This window comes from Anomaloglossus baeobatrachus, chromosome 3, assembly GCF_048569485.1.
Source record: "Anomaloglossus baeobatrachus isolate aAnoBae1 chromosome 3, aAnoBae1.hap1, whole genome shotgun sequence".
NCBI lineage: Eukaryota > Metazoa > Chordata > Amphibia > Anura > Aromobatidae > Anomaloglossus > Anomaloglossus baeobatrachus.
In genome coordinates, this window is record NC_134355.1 from 248595266 (window position 1) to 248618097 (window position 22832).

At 44.9% G+C, this 22832-nt stretch overlaps 1 protein-coding gene across 1 annotated transcript; it reads left to right on the top strand.

Moving 5' to 3' along the window:
* Positions 1–901: 901 nt before the first annotated feature.
* On the top strand, positions 902–22662 carry NUP43 (nucleoporin 43). Its single transcript, XM_075338230.1, has 8 exons — positions 902–1156; positions 10673–10795; positions 11554–11631; positions 11773–11944; positions 13598–13733; positions 21153–21304; positions 21400–21519; positions 21852–22662. The coding sequence occupies exons 1-8, from the start codon at positions 1037–1039 to the stop codon at positions 22076–22078; spliced, it is 1128 nt and encodes a 375-aa protein (XP_075194345.1). The 5' UTR covers positions 902–1036; the 3' UTR covers positions 22079–22662.
* Positions 22663–22832: the final 170 nt, after the last annotated feature.

Here is a 22832-nt window from a genome sequence, read left to right on the forward strand (position 1 = left end):
CGGCGCTGCGGAGTGGAGGGAGGGATTTATATCCCAATCTCCTCTGTTGCCGGCTCATGCGAGAATCGTACTGCGCTCACATTACACCGCTGTAATGCGAGTGCAATGCAATGTTTTTCTTGCCCCCATAGACTTGAGTGGGTGCTAGTGAAACGGGATCGCATTCAACCCGCAGCATGCTGTGATTGTTTTCTTGGTCCAATTAGGGCTGATAAATTTTTTTTTAAAAAAATCGCTCATGGGAGCAGCCCCATAATATTAAGAGAAATATTGGTCCGAGTGGAATGCAATTTTTTATTGCATTCCACTCACTCTGAATTATTTGCTGTATGCTAATCCTAAGGGTATGGTTCCACTTGCGCACAGGTTCTGATGCGAGAGCATCAGAAGCGATATGACAATGACCCTCTGCTGCGAGCGTCAGCTAAGGGTCATATGACTGAAGCGATCTTATCACAGTCTCTGAGAAGAGAGAGGGAGCACTTTCTCCACATCTCCATTGCCTGTCTCTGCATACATTGCACTGTACTCAGATGACATGCGAGTGCAGTGCGATGTTTCACACTCTCCCATAGACTTGTATGGGGGTGCGTGAGCCGAGTCTCGCTGCCAAACGCAGCATGCTGCGATTCATTCCGCATGCCGCTATGGCATGAGAAATCAATCACAGATGGACACTGCCCTATAGTTTTGCACTAGAGTGAGAGCAATCCGATGTTTTATCAGATTGTACTCATTTGTACAAAACGCAAGTGGAACAGTACCCTACTGATACTGAGCAAACTATGTCTGTATGCGAAAATGTATAGGAAAAATGGCGCTCAGGCTTATGTACGGACGCCATTTTCTCGAAGACCATACAGACGTCAGACAGGCTTCACAGTCTCCAGCAGACGGACACTGGCGGAGGCGGGATGTGCCCGCTCCTCCTCACTGGCCAGATAGCGCTGCCTGATAGGTGGCTCCGTATCTCCCTGACAGGCGGGAACCCGGCCTCGTTCAGTCCTGCCGCCAGCCAAGCGCCACAGAGAGCAGCATGGACAACATGGTGGCTAAATACGTGTCCCAGAAGATAAGTCGGACTCGCTGGCGCCCGCTCCCGGCCTCCTCACTGCAGCAGCCGGACGTGTTTGCAGCCGGCTCCTGGGATAATGAGGTAACCGCTGCTGTGGTCTCGCTTTCCGGCAGTCACAGCACTATGCACATCAGAGGGCACATTAACCCCCACCATGCCGCAGGAAAGTAACCTGCAGTGCATCCTTAGCACCATGATATGTTGTGCATGACTCCAGCAGCCAGTATATAACCTGCCACATGAGGGGCACCATGCCAGCGATGGCAGGATTGTCTTCACTCCCTGGATATGTCCCTTTACGTGGTTAGCACTTGTCTCATCCACATCCAGACCTGCCATCCCCTGATACCTGTACAAATGAGACAGGTATGGGTGACATCACCTTTCTATGTGGGAGTGAGGGGCGCAGGACTGACCCTTCAGGGGTCTGCCAGACTCGCATGCAAATGAGGTTCCTGGAGCATTGGGGGCGGGTCCGCAGTGGAGTAAGACTATCCACCTGCAGGACAGGCGCTCCAGACCACAAGGCTTGCACTTCACTGATAAGAACATGATCCTTCCTCTAGAACGATCAGATTTGTGAAGGGTTTCCACGCCGTTGATAGTGATGACTGGCATAGGTTATTAATATCAGGTGGGGCTGGGGGTCCGCCATATGCAGAGCTCCGCTCCGTCATACTATGGGGTACTGCAGTGTCCACAGCTGGGGGTCCGCCATATACAGAGCAGAGCTCCACTCTGTCATACTATGGGGTACTGCAGAGCCTCCAGAGCTGGGGATCAGCCATATGCAGAGCTCCGCTCCGTTATACTATGGGGTACTGCAGAGTATCCGCAGCTGGGGATCAGCCATATACAGAGCAGAGCTCCGCTCCGTCATACTATGGGGTACTGCAGAGCATCCGCAGCTGGGGGTCTGCCATATACAGAGCAGAGCAGAGCTCCGTCATACTATGGGGTACTGCAGAGCATCTGCAGCTGGGGGTCTGCCATATGCAGAGCAGAGCTCCGTCATACTATGGGCTACTGCAGAGCATCCGCAGCTGGGGGTCTGCTATATACAGAGCAGAGCTCCGCTCCGTCATACCATGGGGTACTGCAGAGCATCCGCAGCTGGGGGTCTGCTATATACAGAGCAGAGCTCCGCTCCGTCATACTATGGGGTACTGCAGAGCATCCGCAGCTGGGGGTCTGCTATATACAGAGCAGAGCTCCGCTCCGTCATACTATGGGGTACTGCAGAGCATCCGCAGCTGGGGGTCTGCCATATACAGAGCAGAGCAGAGCTCCGTCATACTATGGGGTACTGCAGAGCATCTGCAGCTGGGGGTCTGCCATATGCAGAGCAGAGCTCCGTCATACTATGGGCTACTGCAGAGCATCCGCAGCTGGGGGTCTGCTATATACAGAGCAGAGCTCCGCTCCGTCATACCATGGGGTACTGCAGAGCATCCGCAGCTGGGGGTCTGCTATATACAGAGCAGAGCTCCGCTCCGTCATACTATGGGGTACTGCAGAGCGTCCAGAGCTGGGGATCAGCCATATACAGAGCAGAGCTCCGCTCCGTCATACTATGGGGTACTGCAGAGCATCCGCAGCTGGGGGTCTGCCATATACAGAGCGTCATACTATGGGGTACTGCAGAGCCTACAGAGCTGGGGATCAGCCATATGCAGAGCTCCGCTCCGTCATACTATGGGGTACTGCAGAGCATCCGCAGCTGGGGTCTGCCATATACAGAGCAGAGCAGAGCTCCGTCATACTATGGGGTACTGCAGAGCATCCGCAGCTGGGGATCAGCCATATACAGAGCAGAGCTCCGCTCCGTCATACCATGGGGTACTGCAGAGCATCCGCAGCTGGGGGTCTGCCATATACAGAGCAGAGCTCCGCTCCGTCATACTATGGGGTACTGTAGAGCGTCCAGAGCTGGGGATCAGCCATATACAGAGCAGAGCTCCGCTCCGTCATACTATGGGGTACTGCAGAGCGTCCATAGCTGGGGATCAGCCATATACAGAGCAGATCTCCGCTCCATGGGGTACTGCAGAGCCTCCACAGCTGGGGGTCAGCCATATACAGAGCTCCGCTCCATCATACTATGGGGTACTGCAGAGCCTCAAGAGCTTGGGGTCAGCCATATACAGAGCAGAGCTCCGCTCCATGGGGTACTGCAGAGCCTCCACAGCTGGGGGTCAGCCATATACAGAGCTCCGCTCTGTCATACTATGGGGTACTGCAGAGCCTCCACAGCTGGGGGTCAGCCATATACAGAGCTCCGCTCCGTCATACTATGGGGTACTGCAGAGCGTCCAGAGCTGGGGATCAGCCATATACAGAGCTCCGCTCCATCATACTATGGGGTACTGCAGAGCCTCCACAGCTGGGGGTCCGCCATATACAGAGCTCCGCTCCATCATACTATGGGGTACTGCAGAGCCTCCACAGCTGGGGGTCCGCCATATACAGAGCTCCGCTCCATCATACTATGGGGTACTGCAGAGCCTCCACAGCTGGGGGTCCGCCATATACAGAGCTCCGCTCCATCATACTATGGGGTACTGCAGAGCCTCCACAGCTGGGGGTCCGCCATATACAGAGCTCCGCTCCATCATACTATGGGGTACTGCAGAGCCTCCACAGCTGGGGGTCCGCCATATACAGAGCTCCGCTCCATCATACTATGGGGTACTGCAGAGCCTCCACAGCTGGGGGTCCGCCATATACAGAGCTCCGCTCCATCATACTATGGGGTACTGCAGAGCCTCCACAGCTGTGGTGTCCGGGTCCACATCTAGATGACATCGGATGGCGCTGATAGGGGTGAGTCTGACCCACCAATCTGACACTGATCACCTGCCCTATGCCTCCTACAGTGCCAGTGTACATGGCGCCTCTTAGTGGAAGGAGATATTGGTACTTTCTAATGGATTTGGGACCCAACAGACTCCCAGGTGAAACGTAAGCACAAAACGAATAGCCCAGATCAATCCTAAAATTGGCACACCAAACAAACGATACGGACAGCCTAAATATTCCTCATTAATCACATACATATTTAAATACCTCAGAACATTTCTCATGTGACCAATCTGTTGAGGAAAACAATCTGCCTGTAAGAATCCCACACGCAAAGAGCCCCATTGACTTGTACAGAACAGGCTTGTTAGTCGCAGTAACGTCTCCAGGCAGTCTGCCCTGTGTGGCTATCGTACGACAGTGGGAATGACTACTGATGTGCACACAGGACTAGAGATGAGCGGATCTGAACGTTGAGGCTGGGGCCACACGGTCAGTAATGCTAGTCAGTCACATGACACTCGGGTCCCGCTGTGCTGGAGTGTAAGTCGAGTGTCATGCCACTGTGGTGCGACCCTGCGACCACAGCACAGCTGTGGAGGACAGGGTGGGCACTGCGGAGGAGCGGGAGGGACTAATCTATTTCGCCTCCATTGTCAGCTGATGCGTATATCGCACTGCACTTGCATTGTACGCTCCCATAGACTTGTATGGGTGTGAGAGAAAACTAATTGGATTCTACCCGCAGCATGCTGCGATTATTTTCTGAACCCTAATCGGAACGAGAAAACAATTGCTCATGGGAGCGGCCCCATAGTTACATGGGTCCTGGTGGAATGCAGGTTTTTTGTTTGTTTTTTTTGCATTCCACTTGCTCCGTTTTAGTCGCCATGTGCGCTCAGCCTAAAATCAGTGTTCGTACTGAACACAGTCTATCCCCCCAAAAATCAGTGTTGAAATTTGAGTGCTGTACAGATGCAAACCAGTCGAGTGATCATCGCTGGGCTTGGGTACACTCGGTGTTAAGCTCAGTCCAAAATGCGTGCAGTCTCTGCCTCGCACTGGGGTAAAACCAGCATTATTGGATGCAGTATGCTCTGTATATGGCTGGATATACGTGGCTGGAGAGCCGAACTGCCCAATCTCTGACTTCCAGTGAGGTTCAGGTCTTTATCTGAAGTCCGGTTGAACCCACAGAACCTGAACCTCCACAGATCTCTACACAGGACTTGGGCACTTGTATTCATTGGAATCAGGATGACTCTTTGCCAGATGAGAACAAGTCTATTTGTGTTTACAATTTGTTTCTAGTAATAATTTGTAGCTTTCATTATAAATATTCTGTCACACCCGTTCACCTATCACTTTTCCTTTTTCGTGTCATTTATGGAGGCTCCTGATACTTTTCCCCACTAATACATTAAATATATCATAGAAGGCAAGGGAGTCTTCTTGGCATTGTCCACTCTCCTGTTCAAGTAAAGATGGCCATGGTTCAGTGACCTAGTTGGTTCTGCAGACTGTTGTATAACTTCACAAATGGGCTTCACATATCTAACACAAACACCACCACTTTTCTGTTTGCTAAATGAGAGAAGGACGATGGTAAAGTTATGTAGCCAGATTCCATCTTCCAATGTCTTCTAGGAATGTGGCGGTCAGCTACAGTTGTTCTGTTGCTTCACTTTAGAGATTGTAATGGTCTCTGCACATGGAACCTCACCAGTAGAGCTGGAGTGACAGAGGCTGTCCATAGCTCTTCAGCCTCATTTGCGTATCAATTCAAACACTGATATCTGAGGAATAAACTGACCATGTAAAGATATTGCTGGACTTGTCTTTGCAAGAGCTACAAGTGCATCTCAATAAATTAGAATATCATCAAAAGTTAATTTATTTCAGTAATTTAATACAAAATGGGAAACATAAATTATATAGTCATTACAGTGATCTATTTCAAGTGTTTTTTTTTTTTCTGTTAATGTTGATGATTATGGCTTAAAGCCAATGAAAAAGTCATTATCTCAGAAAATTAGAATTACCACAAAACACCTGCAGAGGCTTCCTAAGCATTTCAAATAGTCCCTTAGTCTGGTTCAGTAGGCTACACAATCATGGCGAAGAATGCTGACTTGACAGATGTCCAGAAGGCAGTCATTGACACTCCACAAGGAGGGTAAGCCACAAAATGTCATTGCTAAAGAAGCTGGCTATTCACAGAGTGCTGTATCCAAGCATATTAATGGATAGTTGAGTGGAAGAAAAAAGTGTGGTAGAAAAAGGTGCACATGCAACCGGGATAGCCGCAGCCATGATAGGAGTTTTAAGAAAAGGCCATTCAGAAATTTGGAGGAGATTCACAAGGAGTGAATTTCTGCTGGAGTCAGTGCTTCAAGACCACCACACACAGACGTATCCAGGACATGGGCTACAACTGTCACATTCCTTGTGTCAAGCCACTCATGACCAATAGACAACGCCAGAAGTGTGTTACCTGGGCTAAGGAGATAAAGAACTGGACTATTGCTCAGTGTCCAAGGTGTTGTTTTCAGATGAAAGTAAATTTTGCATTTCATTTGGAAATCGCGGTCCCAGAGTCTGGAGGAAGAGCAGAGAGGCCACAATCCAAGCTGCTTGAGGTCTAGTGTGAAGTTTCCACAATCAGTGATGGTTTGTGGAGCCATGTCATCTGCTGGTGTAGGTCCTCTGTGTTTTATCAAGACCAAAGTCAGCGCAGCCGTCTACCAAGAAATTTTAGAGCACTTCATGCTTCCCTCTGCTGAAAAGCTTTTTTGGAGATGGAAATTTCATTTTCCAGCAGGACTTGGCACCTGTCCAGACTGCCAAAAGTACCAATACCTGGTTTATTAACCACAGTATCACTGTACGTGATTGGCCAGCAAACTCTCCTGACCTAAACCCCATAGAGAATCTATGGGGTATTGTCAAGAGGAAATAGAGACACCAGACCCAGCAAATGCAGATGAGCTGAAGGCTGCTATCAAAGCAACCTGGGCTTCCATAACACCTCAGCAGTGCCACAGGCTGATCGCCTCCATGCCGCGCTGTATTGAAGCAGTAATTCATGCAAAAGAACCCCCGACGAAGGATTGAGTAAATTTACTGTACAGACTTTTCAGTAGATCAACATTTCTGAGTGTAAAATCATTTTTTCAGTTGGTCTTATATAATCTAATTTTCTGAGATAATGACTTTTGTGTTTTCATTGGCTGTAAGCCATAATTGTCACCAGTAACAGAAATAAACCCTTGAAATAGATCACTCTGTGTGTAATGACTATATAATATATAGAAATAGATTCCTCTGTGTGTAATGACTATATAATATATAGAAATAGATTCCTCTGTGTGTAATGACTATATAATATATAGAAATAGATCACTCTGTGTGTAATGACTATATAATATATAGAAATAGATCACTCTGTGTGTAATGACTATATAATATATAGAAATAGATCACTGTGTGTAATGACTATATAATATATAGAAATAGATCACTCTGTGTGTAATGACTATATAATATATAGAAATAGATCCCTCTGTGTGTAATGACTATATAATATATAGAAATAGATCACTCTGTGTGTAATGACTATATAATATATAGAAATAGATCACTCTGTGTGTAATGACTATATAATATATAGAAATAGATCACTCTGTGTGTAATGACTATATAATATATAGAAATAGATCACTCTGTGTGTAATGACTATATAATATATAGAAATAGATCCCTCTGTGTGTAATGACTATATAATATATAGAAATAGATCACTCTGTGTGTAATGACTATATAATATATAGAAATAGATCCCTCTGTGTGTAATGACTATATAATATATAGAAATAGATCACTCTGTGTGTAATGACTATATAATATATAGAAATAGATCCCTCTGTGTGTAATGACTATATAATATATAGAAATAGATCCCTCTGTGTGTAATGACTATATAATATATAGAAATAGATTCCTCTGTGTGTAATGACTATATAATATATAGAAATAGATCACTCTGTGTGTAATGACTATATAATATATAGAAATAGATCCCTCTGTGTGTAATGACTATATAATATATAGAAATAGATCCCTCTGTGTGTAATGACTATATAATATATAGAAATAGATCCCTCTGTGTGTAATGACTATATAATATAAGGGTCATTCCGTGTCAAGTGGACCAGTTTTAAAAATCATCCCCACTCGACGTTCTCCGATTTTGCAGAAAATCTATAAGGATGTACATGTATGTTTGAAAAGAGGTTCTGTAAATTTTTAGGGCCAGATCTCAAATATATTGGGCACTGTTGACCTTTCACTGGAGGCCCCCCCCAAGCCTGCGGCTTCAGCTAAGAGGATTTTGCAAGCTTTGGCACATAGCCATTAGAGTTCTATACTGGCTATGATGCTGAAATTTGGCATACTAGCTCAACTTTTGCTGCTAAACGCGATAAAATTATTACCGGCTATGACAAAACAATATTTCGGCCGCAATTTTGTGTCAAAGTAGCTTTTAAAACGCCTCGCATAAAATTTATGCCAAACTTTGCCCATATATAACTCAAGACCAAAAACCAATAGGAACTAGTGCTTTACCCTGTACAACAAACATCTACATTACTTTGCATTGCTGCAATATCACGGTCAAAGCATATGTATTTGTGGAAATATTCACACCCACATATGATGACACACTTTAAAAAAACGAATTTTACCTATTTTTAGGTCAAATTTCCCAAAAAGGGTCCCCCTAAAATATATTAATTCTGTTATCATTTGAAAGAGCACATTTTTCTCTACAAGGATCATTGGGGGTTTTTTTTGGAGTCTCTCAGTTTAAGAAAAGAAAAATGCCACTGAACATGGTGTTATTTATTAATACGCCATGAATGCTAACTGCACTATTCAAACCCTTGCGTTGGTCCATGGTGGTTATACCACAACCAATTCCCTAAGAATTGGTCTTATAATCCTATTAAGAATTGTAATAATGCTGTCTTTCGAGAATTGGCAGCCCCATCGCCTAGGAGCCATGGCCGATAGCCGTGCAAGGCCAGCCGCGGGTGGTCTCTTTATCGCAGGTTCCAAAGCCTGAGGGTGGGTGTCTTTGCCTAGGATCCCAAGCCTAATATTGGGTATCTTTTGTTGGTTCCCAAGCCATAATGTTCAGTCTAAGTAAGTGGTCTGGAATTGTTGCTGAATTTGCAACATAATGGGTTCAGAGAAGCTGTATTGTCGGCCCATTGCTGTTGCAGCTGGTGCTGGAATTATTGCAATGATCGACTGCTCGGGAATCCAGCATGTATCATTTCTCACAGGCCAGTGAAAGAAGCTAGCTGCTCCATGAGGATGCATAAAATGTATTAATGCATCATGGTCGTCGACTGAAATTTCAGAAATATTTCCAATCCACCAGTTCCTATCGTAAATGCAGGCAATGTATTGTCCTGGCTGGAGGTTTGCAATTGGCACAAAAGGCATTTCTGATCTGACAGATCCATCTACATGGGCAATGAAAGATGAAGGGTCATTTGACACCCTTGAAATGTGAATCTTTTTGTCATCAATTTCATTCTCCATCACTAAAAAATAAATAATATATGCATTAAAATGTAACAATAGTCAATAGGTTTATAGGTTTTTGATTATAATAGACATTGCTAGCAACAATACAACTCTGTAACATGTGATAAGAATCTGAAAATCAAACACAAAATCAATGCATTACGTGCATACATAACACCATGATCAGTGGCATTTTTCTTTTCTTAAATGGAGAGACTCCAAAAAAAACCCCAATGATCCTTGTAGAGAAAAATGTGCTCTTTCAAATGATAACAGAATTAATATATTTTAGGGGTACCCTTTTTGGGAAATTTGACCTAAAATAGGTAAAATTCGTTTTTTTTAAGTTTTTCATCATATGTGGGTGTGAATATTTCCACAAATACATATGCTTTGACCGTGATATTGCAGCAATGCAAAGTCATGAAGATGTTTGTTGTACAGGGTAAAGCACCAGTTCCTATTGGTTTTTGGTCTTGAGTTATATATGGGCAAAGTTTGGCATAAATTTTATGCGAGGCGTTTTGCAAGCTACTTTGACACAAAATTGCGGCCGAAATATTGTTTTGTCATAGCCGGTAATAATTTTATCGCGTTTAGCAGCAAAAGTTGAGCTAGTATGCCAAATTTCAGCATCATAGCCAGTATAGAACTCTAATGGCTATAAGCCAAGGTTTGCAAAATCCTCTTAGCTGAAGCCGCAGGCTTGGGGGGGGCCTCCAGTGAAAGGTCAACAGTGCCCAATATATTTGAGATCTGGCCCTAAAAATTTACAGAACCTCTTTTCAAACATACATGTACATCCTTATAAATTTTCAGCAAAATCGGAGAACGTCGAGTGGGGACCACTGGTCCACTTGACACGGAATGACCCATATAGAAATAGATCCCTGTGTGTAATGACTCTATATAATACGTGTTTTCCTTTTTGTATTGAATTACTGAAATGATAACGTTTTGATGATATTCTAATTTATTGAGATGCAGTTGTACGTGTGTGTATAGAAATAGCTTGGGATGTGGAATCCTGCTGACAGATTCCCTTTAATCTCAGAGGGTCCTGTCACAACATTGTTCCATAGGAAACCTCTTGTAGGTTCCACTCCTTTGGACCTGAACCTGTCAGACTCTTCTGATTTTTGGTTACTTTCATTAGTGATAATACTGTGATAATTGTTTTCTTTGCCCATGTTCATTTTGTAGGAAAATAAAGTATCTATCTGGTCTACAGTGGACTTTGGCTCAATCAGCGTGGAGGAAGATTTCCTGGCTGACCCCAAGTTGTTGTGTGATATCAGACATAAAGGGGATGTGATGGACTTGCAGGTATTTGTCTGAAAGTATTCCTTTAATAATAGAAGTAAATCAGATTTATTAGATAACTTGTACATCTTATAAAAATTGTTGTGGAAAGAGACTTGCTGGTTTCCTCCCCTGCATTATTCGGCTATACATTTTCCTTGTATACATTAAAATACACAGCTCCTGCAATAGATATACAGTCTGATATCCATTAAATGGCTTGTCTAATATTGCAATTTTGTAAGATTTTGCAGCTCCTGAACCTGCATCAAAGACTTTGACCAGACATATGGCATAGTAGGACGTCACATGTCGGAAATGGGTTAATTGCCCAACTGTGGTGCATGAATTAAAGAAATAATATATAGTTGCATCCTGGACCTGTGCCACTCCTTATGTTCTGAGCCCCATGTCCCCTGATCTTCTCATAAACCGTGTCAGTGGCTGCAGCCATCAGACTGACTCAATATGTCACACTTGATTTCAGTCCACTTTTTTTTTTTTTTTTTTTTTTTTTTTTGTTTGTGAGCAAAAACCTCTGATAAGGAAGGCAGAGATGGTGAGCAACAATCTGTCTTCTCTGTGGAGCCTAGCTGTCTTTGACAACCATCTTGATCTCCGTACAGCTGATAACTCTGCAAGAGTGTTTTTAAATGTTCTATTAGAGATGTATCCTCTGGATATTACCAAGTAGTCAACAAGAAAAAAATATTGTATTTGGATTCTATGATTAAGCTGTTCCCAAATGGTCTTTTATCAATTACTAACCTATAAGGTTTCAGTTTTTAGATCAAGAAAGAATCGTAACCGCCTCATCAACGGGAAGAGTCACCATTTTTCGTCACCATCAGGGCAATCAGGTGATCTCATTCTAGAAGGATTATCTTGTGATTTCTCCTGGTGGGGTATATCGGTTATTGGCCAAACTGAGATTTGATAATTAGATACGTTGTTTTATATGTGGATAGTGTAATGACTCATGTGCCTTCCTTTTTTCATAGACTCTATCAGAAAAGCAGAAATGGGAGTTTGCTCATCACCATGATGGTTCTGATGGCACAGGAGCTCCCTGCACTGGTATTGTGTGCAGCAATCCTGAAATAGTCTCTGTTGGTGAAGATGGCCGTATAAATCTGTTCCGAGCTGACAGCAAAGAAATAGTGAGGACAATCGGTAAGTTTAGTCATTGAAGTAAGGTGAATCCCTGCAGGCTATATAATAAAAAACAAACACGCGGCATCAATCTCAGCGCGTTATCAAAGCGGCTCTCTGGTGCCCTTTTTAATGAAGTTTTATGCACTCGCCTTTTGCCTCAAAACTTCAAGGAGATACCTGAGGAAGGCGCTTGATCCCGCCGAAACACGTTGTATCTGTTTTTTTATTTCCGTATGTTTTTGAGCAATAAATTCCATTGTGGACAAGAGGATTTAAAATCATTACTACGGGTAGCGCGGCCACTACAGAATTGGTTCACTTCATTCTTAAGTTTAGTCATTGTCATAGTAAAGCTGATCTCCAGTTATTAATTAGCACCTATAACGTTTGTGAGAAAATGTGGGACTGTTTAACTGGGAAACCTTTCAGCACACGACACTTACACACTGCAAACATGGCAGATATAGGCCATAAAAGACTACTACTACCATTAGAAACTGTCCATGACCCCTTCATAGCTGTGTCAGGAGCCTGCACTATTTTGCTGTAGCCCAGAGTATGCGCTGATTTGCATTTTTCCTCTTTCACCTCTTCTGATAGCTGAGAGCAATCACAGGAGGTCTTAGCACCAGGACATGAACAGTGATAACGTAGCAACCTGACATTGTAGTGATAATGCCAGGCAAATGACCAGTTCTCACTGTTGGCAGATTGAACTGCTGCAGCCCTGCTCTAATCACTCATCACTGTAAATAGCTGTGAAAGCAGGGCTGCCTTGGGCTAAGTTCACACACTGCGTTTTTTTTGACGCTGCGTTTTTGGCCGCTAAAAACGCACAAACGCACCCGCGGCAAAAAAAGCGGTAAACGCATGCGTTTTACCGCGATTTGGTGCGTTTTTGGCTGCGTTTTGCTGCGTTTTTGATCTCTGCGTTTTTCTGCAGTTTACCAATGCATTGCATGGGGGGAAAACGCAGAAAAACGCAGGAAAGAATTGACATGTCCATTTTTTTTTTTAAGCTCAAAAACGCAGCTTAAAAAAAACAGTTGTGTGCGGACAGCAAAATTGAAAACTCATAGACTTTGCTGGGGAAGCAAAGCCATGCAGTTTTGAGGCCAAAAACGCACCCGAAAAACGCGCAAAAACGCCGCGAAAAACGCACTGTGCGCACATAGCCTTGATCTGATGCATTTTGTAGAGGCAGAAGACACAGGATAACTTTGCCACAGGCTAATGCCTTCTACACGTTCACGGTCAATGTACAGCGTGAGGTAACCAAAGTCAAAGTCCTCCTCTGATTGGTGGTTCATACTGCCAACAAAATCATTATTCTCAACAGTAACAGGTAACAGTAACTGCCGATAATGATAATATTCTACTCACATGGAATGATCATATTATAGATCATTGTATGTGTAGAATTTGGGTTAGTTTTTGTAAATAGGCCATTAAACAACATCGGCATGTAGCCGATCAGCCGTTGTTGCCACAGTCACCTCGTGCACATGGGCCATCACTTCCCTCTAACTGTGAACACACAGCCTCACTGCATGGTTATAGTCTGAAGAAGCGTTCAGCTGACAGATTGTGTATGCCCAAGTCTTTGACCTAAACGCTGTGTGTGTATGTATGTATGTATATATAATTGATTTATTTTTGTTTTTTCTGTAGACGATGCAGATAGCAGCACCATCCATGCAGTCATTTTCCTACGTACCACAGAAATCTTAACAGTTAATTCCATTGGACAGTTGAAAATGTGGGATTTGAGGCAACAAGGGAATGATCCAACACACATATTTTCTACGTAGGTTTAATTTTAATCTACTAATGGGGTTGTATAAGACTTTGAAGGGAGTGTAACATGCTAAATTTTAAGTGTGTAACGTTCACACTGTTGGGATTGTGTGCTTTCACACTCCTGGTGGTTGTCGAGCGACTGCTCATGTGCAATTTGCATACTTGCAATCAAATGCCAAGTGTTTTCTCTTCCACTTCTGGGGACGATTATATGCAGTTAGAATTGTTACCCTTCCTGCTTACTGCCAAGTATTAAAAGGTTTAATAAGGAAAATGTCTAATATCTGATTTGTGATGTATAACCTACCAGCTGTAATTCATATATGTTGTATGACGGATGCAACTAAACCTTTTATGATAGCCCATTCAAAATGTGCTTAAAGGAGTATTCCAGTTTCAAAAGGTTTTCACCAATCCACAGACAAGATGATGGCTTATAGACCACTAGGATTGTCACCAATCAACACCAGAATATATGTTAAACTTTAGAGTCCTCATTGTATCCCTATTTTATTCTGATGATAGATTTACACCCATTCGACATTTTCTCAAGCAGCTTTATGAGATACACCTGAAGTGGTTCCACTAAACAGTTATGTCTCGTCAAGAGGTCATTTGTAACATCACCGACCCCCTACAATATATTTTCAACCATCTGGTGTGTTTTGCAGACAAAATGTCGGTAAAACGTTCCATACCTTGCTTCCACAGGGTTTGTGTTTCAGCAGAACAGTTACCCAAAATTCACCACCAAGGCTAAGTGACCAAGGAGAGGCGTGGAGTGCTGCATCAGATGAGATTGGCGTTAAAATCACTTGACCTCAACCCAATTGAGATGGTTTGTCATGAGTTGGACTGCAGCCAACAACTGCTTAGCAGCTCTTGGAACTCCTTTCAGACTGTTGGAACAGCATTTCAGGTGATACCTGATGAAGCTGCTTAAGAGAATGCCAAAGGGATATAAATATGACAGAATAAAAGGTGGGGACTTTGAGGAATCTAAGGTTTAGCACAGTCTGGTTTTTTTCATATGTATTTCTTTACTCCTTTTTTCCAGGTGTGTTACTTTGTAGTTTTGCTGCTATCAGTCTGAGTCCACAATGTGCACATTCCAATAAGATCACGGAAAACCTTTGCATGTACAGGTGTGTCTAAACTTTTGACCAGTAATGCACATGGAATTGAGCTAGGGCTTAAAGGGTTATGCTCCTCTCACAGATCATATCCCAATATGTAGTAGGTATAATACTAATATTAGCAAATGCCTCCAGTAAAGAAATGTAGGTTAGTGCTGATATAGCCATGTCTCTTACCTCATGTTCAGGGCATTACAGTAGCTTAGGTATCCATGGTTATGACCACGAGCAACTAACTGCCCCTATATGAGTGGTTGAAACTATAGATACCCAAGCTACTGTAATGCTCTACACATGAATCAAGTGACATAGCTAATCAGGAGAACGGTACATTTCTAATTGGAGGTATTTGCTAATATTATTATTATTATTATGATACCTACTACATATTTGGGTAGGATCTTGGAGATGGGTATACCCCTTTTAAGTATCCTGGTTATGGCTAAGGAGTTCTCAATGTCAAGCAGCAGTTGCAAAAGCAAAACTTTAGGGTGTGTTAAAAAAAAAAGACACACAAACCTGTGATGCTATATATTGTAATAATACCCAAGTATAAATCTTTTAAGAGCCTACATCCTAAATTAAAGGGGTTGTCCACTGCTTGAACAACACCACCTTAAGTAAAACAAGGCCTTGTTGAAAATAACAATGGCTAATCCTCATCTCTTGGACCAATGCCATTCCAGCTATGTTGGCGCTATGTCTGCTGACACTCAAATGACATTGTAACGTAAGTGCTGCAGCGAATCTGCAGCAACTAATGTACTGCTTTCGTCATCCTGGGTGGTGTGAGTGCTGCAGCCCATTAGTGGTGCTGACATGGTGTCATGGAGCTGGTCCTGGAGGGGAGTATAAGCTGTTTTTTTTTTTATTTTTAATAGAGATGGGTTGTTGTCATGTCATCTGAGAGCAGCATAATGTAAAGACAAACGCCCTGTGATTCCTGTGACTTGTCACTTACTGAGTTGCTTACACTAGTTTTGTTAAAATCACTGTTTTATCAGAAGGAGATTATTATTAGAGGGCAAGTAAATCTACTGCTAGGTAACCCTCCATATTCATGAGCTCTGCATAACTCCGCCCCACCTCTGTTTGGCAGCTTTCTGCCTATGCACAGTGTACATAAAAACTTGCCAATTAGTTATGTGGGCGATGTTATACCTCAGCATTCAGACAATTGGTCAATCTGTAGCACATAAAACAGTGATTTTATGTAAACTGTAACACGCAGCCTGATGAGTGTTACGTCATTGGCATCAGGGTCTCTGTCTCTAGATTATGCTGTTCTCAAATCTGGTAGAAAAATCTGGTGACAGATTCCCTTTAAGAAGGGGTTGGCATTTTAGTGAACAACACTTTTGAGGATTCATTTTTGGACTTGACATTGTAAGAACCAGAGTTAGATGGATCAATTTGGAGGGCTCTGGTTCATCGGCGTGGTCCATAGTGTGTGGCTGTTGGATGGGAGGCTCGCAGATTTCTTATCTGCTAGGATCTCTGGCGCAGCATGTGCATCATGACCAGAAAAAAGGCGCACACAGAGAGATACAGGGAAATATGTTTTATTAGCACAATATAACTCCACAAGTAAAACCATGTCAACCCCGTAAATGTATGTAAACCACCATACAACAATATTAAGTATGTAACCTGTTATAAGAACCCTCTAGATTGAAATCTTTACAACTAATAAAAGGTAGTTTATTCTAAGTACTAGGGGATATTGCCTTACTCTGGTGGGAAATTTTCTGGTAGCTGTGCTGGTGGAAGCCGTGGAGTCTCCTTCTGGTAGCTGTGATGGTTGAGGCCGTGGAGTCTCCTTCTGGTAGCTGTGATGGTTGAGGCCGTGGATATTGTAGTTGTGCTGGTGGAGTCTCCTGGTAGCTGTGCTGGTGGAGGCTGTGGGTATCGTAGCTGTGCTGGGGGAGGCTGTGGGTATTGTAGCTGTGCTGGTGGAGGCCGTGGGTATTGTAGCTGTGCTGGTGGAGGCCGTGGGTATTTTAGCTGTGCTGGTGGAGGCCGTGGGTATTTTAGCTGTGCTGGTGGAGGCCGTGGCTATTGTAGCTGTGCTGGTGGAGGCCGTGGCTATTGTAGCTGTGCTGGTGGAGGCCGTGGCTATTGTAGCTGTGCTGGTGGAGGCCGTGGCTATTGTAGCTGTGCTGGTGGAGGCCGTGGCTATTGTAGCTGTGCTGGTGGAGGCCGTGGCTATTGTAGCTGTGCTGGTGGAGGCCGTGGCTATTGTAGCTGTGCTGGTGGAGGCCGTGGCTATTGTAGCTGTGCTGGTGGAGGCCGTGGCTATTGTAGCTGTGCTGGTGGAGGCCGTGGCTATTGTAGCTGTGCTGGTGGAGGCCGTGGCTATTGTAGCTGTGCTGGTGGAGGCCGTGGCTATTGTAGCTGTGCTGGTGGAGGCCGTGGCTATTGTAGCTGTGCTGGTGGAGGCCGTGGCTATTGTAGCTGTGCTGGTGGAGGCCGTGGCTATTGTAGCTGTGCTGGTGGAGGCCGTGGCTATTGTAGCTGTGCTGGTGGAGGCCGTGGCTATTGTAGCTGTGCTGGTGGAGGCCGTGGCTATTGTAGCTGTGCTGGTGGAGGCCGTGGCTATTGTAGCTGTGCTGGTGGAGGCCGTGGCTATTGTAGCTGTGCTGGTGGAGGCCGTGGCTATTGTAGCTGTGCTGGAGGAGGCCGTGGCTATTGTAGCTGTGCTGGCGGAGGCCGTGGCTATTGTAGCTGTGCTGGCGGAGGCCGTGGCTATTGTAGCTGTGCTGGCGGAGGCCGTGGCTATTGTAGCTGTGCTGGCGGAGGCCGTGGCTATTGTAGCTGTGCTGGCGGAGGCCGTGGCTATTGTAGCTGTGCTGGCGGAGGCCGTGGCTATTGTAGCTGTGCTGGCGGAGGCCGTGGCTATTGTAGCTGTGCTGGCGGAGGCCGTGGCTATTGTAGCTGTGCTGGCGGAGGCCGTGGCTATTGTAGCTGTGCTGGCGGAGGCCGTGGCTATTGTAGCTGTGCTGGCGGAGGCCGTGGCTATTGTAGCTGTGCTGGCGGAGGCCGTGGCTATTGTAGCTGTGCTGGAGGAGGCCGTGGCTATTGTAGCTGTGCTGGCGGAGGCCGTGGCTATTGTAGCTGTGCTGGCGGAGGCCGTGGCTATTGTAGCTGTGCTGGCGGAGGCCGTGGGTATTGTAGCTGCGCTGGCGGAGGCCGTGGGTATTGTAGCTGCGCTGGCGGAGGCCGTGGGTATTGTAGCTGCGCTGGCGGAGGCCGTGGGTATTGTAGCTGCGCTGGCGGAGGCCGTGGGTATTGTAGCTGCGCTGGCGGAGGCCGCGGGTATTGTAGCTGCGCTGGCGGAGGCCGCGGGTATTGTAGCTGCGCTGGCGGAGGCCGCGGGTATTGTAGCTGCGCTGGCGGAGGCCGCGGGTATTGTAGCTGCGCTGGCGGAGGCCGCGGGTATTGTAGCTGCGCTGGCGGAGGCCGCGGGTATCGTAGCTGCGTTGGCCGCGGGTATCGTAGCTGCGCTGGCGGAGGCCGTGGGTATCGTAGCTGCGCTGGCGGAGGCCGTGGGTATCGTAGCTGCGCTGGCGGAGGCCGTGGGTATCGTAGCTGCGCTGGCGGAGGCCGTGGGTATCGTAGCTGTGCTGGCGGAGGCCGTGGGTATCGTAGCTGGGCTGGCGGAGGCCGTGGGTATCGTAGCTGGGCTGGCGGAGGCCGTGGGTATCGTAGCTGGGCTGGCGGAGGCCGTGGGTATCGTAGCTGGGCTGGCGGAGGCCGTGGGTATCGTAGCTGGGCTGGTGGAGGCTGTGGAGTCTCTTGAGCTGCTGGACACTATTCACAATGGCTGCTGCTCCTTCACTTCTGGGGTTTACTTTTCTGGCTTCGATATACGGCCTAACTAGGGATTTTCCTAATTGAGAGAAATTATTTTTTTATGCAGCTTATTTCTGTTCCAATTGGGGTGGATTTCTCTCCATAAAACAAATACAATGTATGCAGAAACATCCAGAATGTTGTAAAATATAATCATTGGCCACCGATTGGTTTTGTGTTTGCATGTATATGTAGATATTGCTTGATCTAGAGTATCAACTGCCCCTTTTGTGGCATTATAATCTAATATGTCCGGCTTTCTGTGTTCTCGATTACTTATTGTTTTGTCCTGGTGCATTGTGCTCATTAGAATGAGCTGTTTGGGTCTTTTTTGGGATTGTAAGACACACCTGTTGTATCTCCAGTAACATAAAAAGTAGAACTGTACACATCTCTTCTACTACTTGGATACCTTGCGGCCGTTCTGGCTTGTTCTTATTTATAGTACCCAGCATGGTAAGAGAGTAAGGCTACTTTCACACATCCGGCTGTAGCAGTGCAGCACAATCCGGCGCTCTACTGAAAAAACGAAACCGTTTTTTGTTTTTTTTTGCCGCCGGTTTCGTTTTTTCCAGCATTGACTTGCATTGGCGCCGCATGGGTTTGCGTTCCGTCCGGTTTTTGCCACATGCGGCAGATTTAGCCGATACGGCGGTCGGATGGAACGTTCCCTGACACGTCCGGCAAAAAAAACGCATCGCGCCGCATCCGGCCGCTGCGCCGCATTTTTCAATGCATGCCTATGGGCGCCGGATGCGGCAAAAACCGCATCCGGCCGCCGCATGCGGTTTCTTCCACTGCGCATGCTCAGTAGCGTGCCGCAACCGGAAAAAAACGGACAGTCCGCATGTAAAAACGGATGCAAAGGATGCGGTGTTTTCGCCGCATCCGTTGCATAGGTTTCACAGCCGGATTGAGCCGCACTGCTCAAACCGGATGTGTGAAAGTAGCCTTGGTTGTCTTTTTCGCAATATTTGGCCCAGTTGGTAGGATGTAAAAAAGTTGTCACGTGACAGTTTGTTCTTTTAAGTCCATGAATAAAATCGAGAACAGTTCGCATACCTCTCACAGATGTGAAAGTGAAATGACTGGATGAGCATTTACTGATAAGGACAGTGAAACCTCCACCCTTTTGAATAATGAGAAGAAGTACACAGGAAAACAAATGAATTTTGCAGGCAGATATAATTAGTGAGCAGCATAACAGTATAACATATTGAACAGTATAAACTGTTACCGGATCATATTGACTCGAACAGTACAGGTGTAACAATCAGTAAACAAAAGAAAAACCAATACTCATAGTAAGAACCCCTCAAATGAGGAAAAGTCAATTAATCACAAATTTCAGATGCGCATAATTAATAATCTGCAGGGCCTCACATTTTAATTTCAGGTCATATGGACTCGAACAGAACAGCAGGGTTATATTTGCTTAAACCTGTCTAAATACATGTTGTTGTGTTCTGTAAGTACAATAAAATGTGATCCGCTTCCAGTGTTCCCTCATTCATGTGATTGTAACTCCAGCTAGATTGGTCACACTGGGGTTTGTGGAAGTCGGTGAAGTGTCAGAACCAGGCTCCATAGGCTTACATTGTAATAGTGACTTCCGGCTCACACAGAGCTCAGTCTGAGCCAGCATTTTAGTTACATGAATAAGAAGAGGAACAGAGCAGTGTTGGGAGATGGGTAAAACAGCGATTGATCAGTATTTTACTGCACATACATTACACCAGTGTTTAAAAAGGTTTAGCTAATAAAAAAGGTCTTGTGTGTGCTTCTTTTAGCCTTACAAATTAACCTTACAATTGAAGATTGAAATGTTTTCATTACTCATAGTCATATGACTGTATCACTAATCGAGTTGTGTTGTGATGAAGGGCTATCAAGGAAAGAAAGATGGCTAAAATAATCTGTCATTTTCATGGATGATGCAGATTTTACACCAAGAGAGAGAAAACCACAGCACAATCCATCCAATATTCCAAAGTGCTTTATTTACTTCATTCGGTGCAGGTAAAAATAGCGGGGAAAGAGCCGGGTGCAGGCCCCCAGTGGACGACAGCCATTTCGTACCTCCTTGTGCTCCAATGGGTTAGACCCGTTGAAGCACAAGGAGATGCGAAAAGGCTGTCGTCCACTTGGGGCCTGCACCCGGCTCTTTCCCCGCTAATTTTACCTGCAACGAATTAAGTTAATAAAGCACTTTGGAATCTTGGATGGATTGTGCCGTGGCTTTCTCTCTTGTTGGATTGGATTTGGACTTTCTCCTACTCTGACCACGTGCACCCGTGACTATTGCCTTTAACGGATGACTTGGAGCTAACCGATCTCTTCCCGGTGTAAAGGTATTGCACGGTTGCTGCAAAACCGCTTCTGCGTATCATTTTAGATTTTACACCAAACCATAATATTTCCTTCCATTTACTTGCTAGAGCCAATGAACGCACACCATTACACTGCTTGGACAGACATCCAAGTCAGCAGCATGTTGTAGCTACAGGCGGGCAGGATGGCATGCTTTGTATCTGGGATGTCAGACAGAGCCGGATACCGATATCGCTCCTAAAAGCCCACGATGCAGAGAGTAAGTAGCCACTGTCACAACTACATTATCTGTTCCTCATTTAAAGCAGAAATATATTAATGTTATTCTCCTTTTCTTCATTTTTTTTTTTGTAGTGTGGGAGGTCCATTTCCACCCTTCAAAACCTGATCATTTATTCACATGTTCTGAGGATGGGTCTGTGTGGCACTGGGATGCATCAGCTGATGTTATGGATAGACCCTCATTTCTGTTGGGTGAGTATCCATCTGGTAAATGTTGCAGTTGTTCCCAGAAACACAAAACAGAAGTACTAAGCACAGTACAGTAATCGTGGAAGACCTGGCATTAGCTTTGATTCATCTTGATACATACCAATTTAGAATAAACAGTGACATCCCCACCAATTGCTAGAGCGATTGTGCCTAGGTGACAGCATATTGCCCTTACTCTGGTGTGTCCGAACAGCTGAAGGCATATACAGTGTCTATAGCCCAGTCATTCCAGCAATCACTGGAAGTCTCCGCTGCCTGCTTCACACTGATGACTTGTGATGGGTCTGTTAACAAAACTTCTTTTTACTTCACAGGAGGAAGAGGAAGTGTAAACTTATCCCGTACTACTGTGGGGCAGTCTGTCAGCCAATCATTGATGACCGCTTGGCTAAATAGTGATCCCACAAAAGGACACCTAGAAATCTCCAACCTTTTACCCAGCAAGACACTATCTGTAAATAGCCTTGATGTTTTAGGAGAATACCTTGTCTGCGGTACTGATGCAGAATCTATCTACATTCTCAAGCGACCATTTGCATAAGGCACAAAGAATCAAACCGTTTGTTGGACTAGCGAAGCTAAAATAAAGGTTCGGACACTGTAGACTGGATACACTTGCCCAATGTTGCGATTTTTATGTAATTTTTACAGTATATTACTATAAAAAAAACAAACGATTCAAGTGTCAAATATGAGTGTACAATTGTGCAGTGTGCTGAATAGATCATGTAAGGTGGTAAGGCAAGGCCTAATCACTATCAAAGGTATCGGAAATAATTGAAGAATTACTATGAGTATGGCTTCAAATACAAATCACAAGCAGGATGTGAAAGCATAGAGAATAATAAAAACCCGATTAAACACCCAAGACAACACACTGTAGGTAAGGCAAGGGAGAATAAGCAAAGGAAATACAAAAAGGGCAATGGGAAAGATGCCCTGATTTATTGCCAAATTCTAAGAAAGCAATGAAAAGAAGGAGGATATAAAGAATGTTTAAAAACTACATCCAAGTAATTTCTTGATGGAATCTCAGCCAAATTTCATCTCTGAAGGATATACTGTATATGGAATATGCATATGGTAATGGAAGAGGCCAATTACTTAAAATCACAAGACTCAAAAGGCTTTGCGTTAATATTTGTCTCTTATTTTACTCAGTCTCACAGCTGCTAAAAGAAAGTCTGGGTTGTGAGCGGAATATGACACCAAGTACTCTGTTCTTCCTCACTTGATTTGACTGGAAAGGCTTCTGGTACTTTTAGAACTGGCAGATCTTCTGTATGTGGCACTGG

Coding starts and splice junctions, on each gene's coding strand:
- NUP43 (XM_075338230.1), top strand. CDS start 1,037: ATGGACAACATGGTGGCTAAATACGTGTCCCAGAAGATAAGTCGGACT. Junction 13,734..21,152: donor CCAACACACATATTTTCTAC/GTAGGTTTAATT, acceptor TTTACTTGCTAG/AGCCAATGAACGCACACCAT. Junction 21,520..21,851: donor TAGACCCTCATTTCTGTTGG/GTGAGTATCCAT, acceptor TTTACTTCACAG/GAGGAAGAGGAAGTGTAAAC.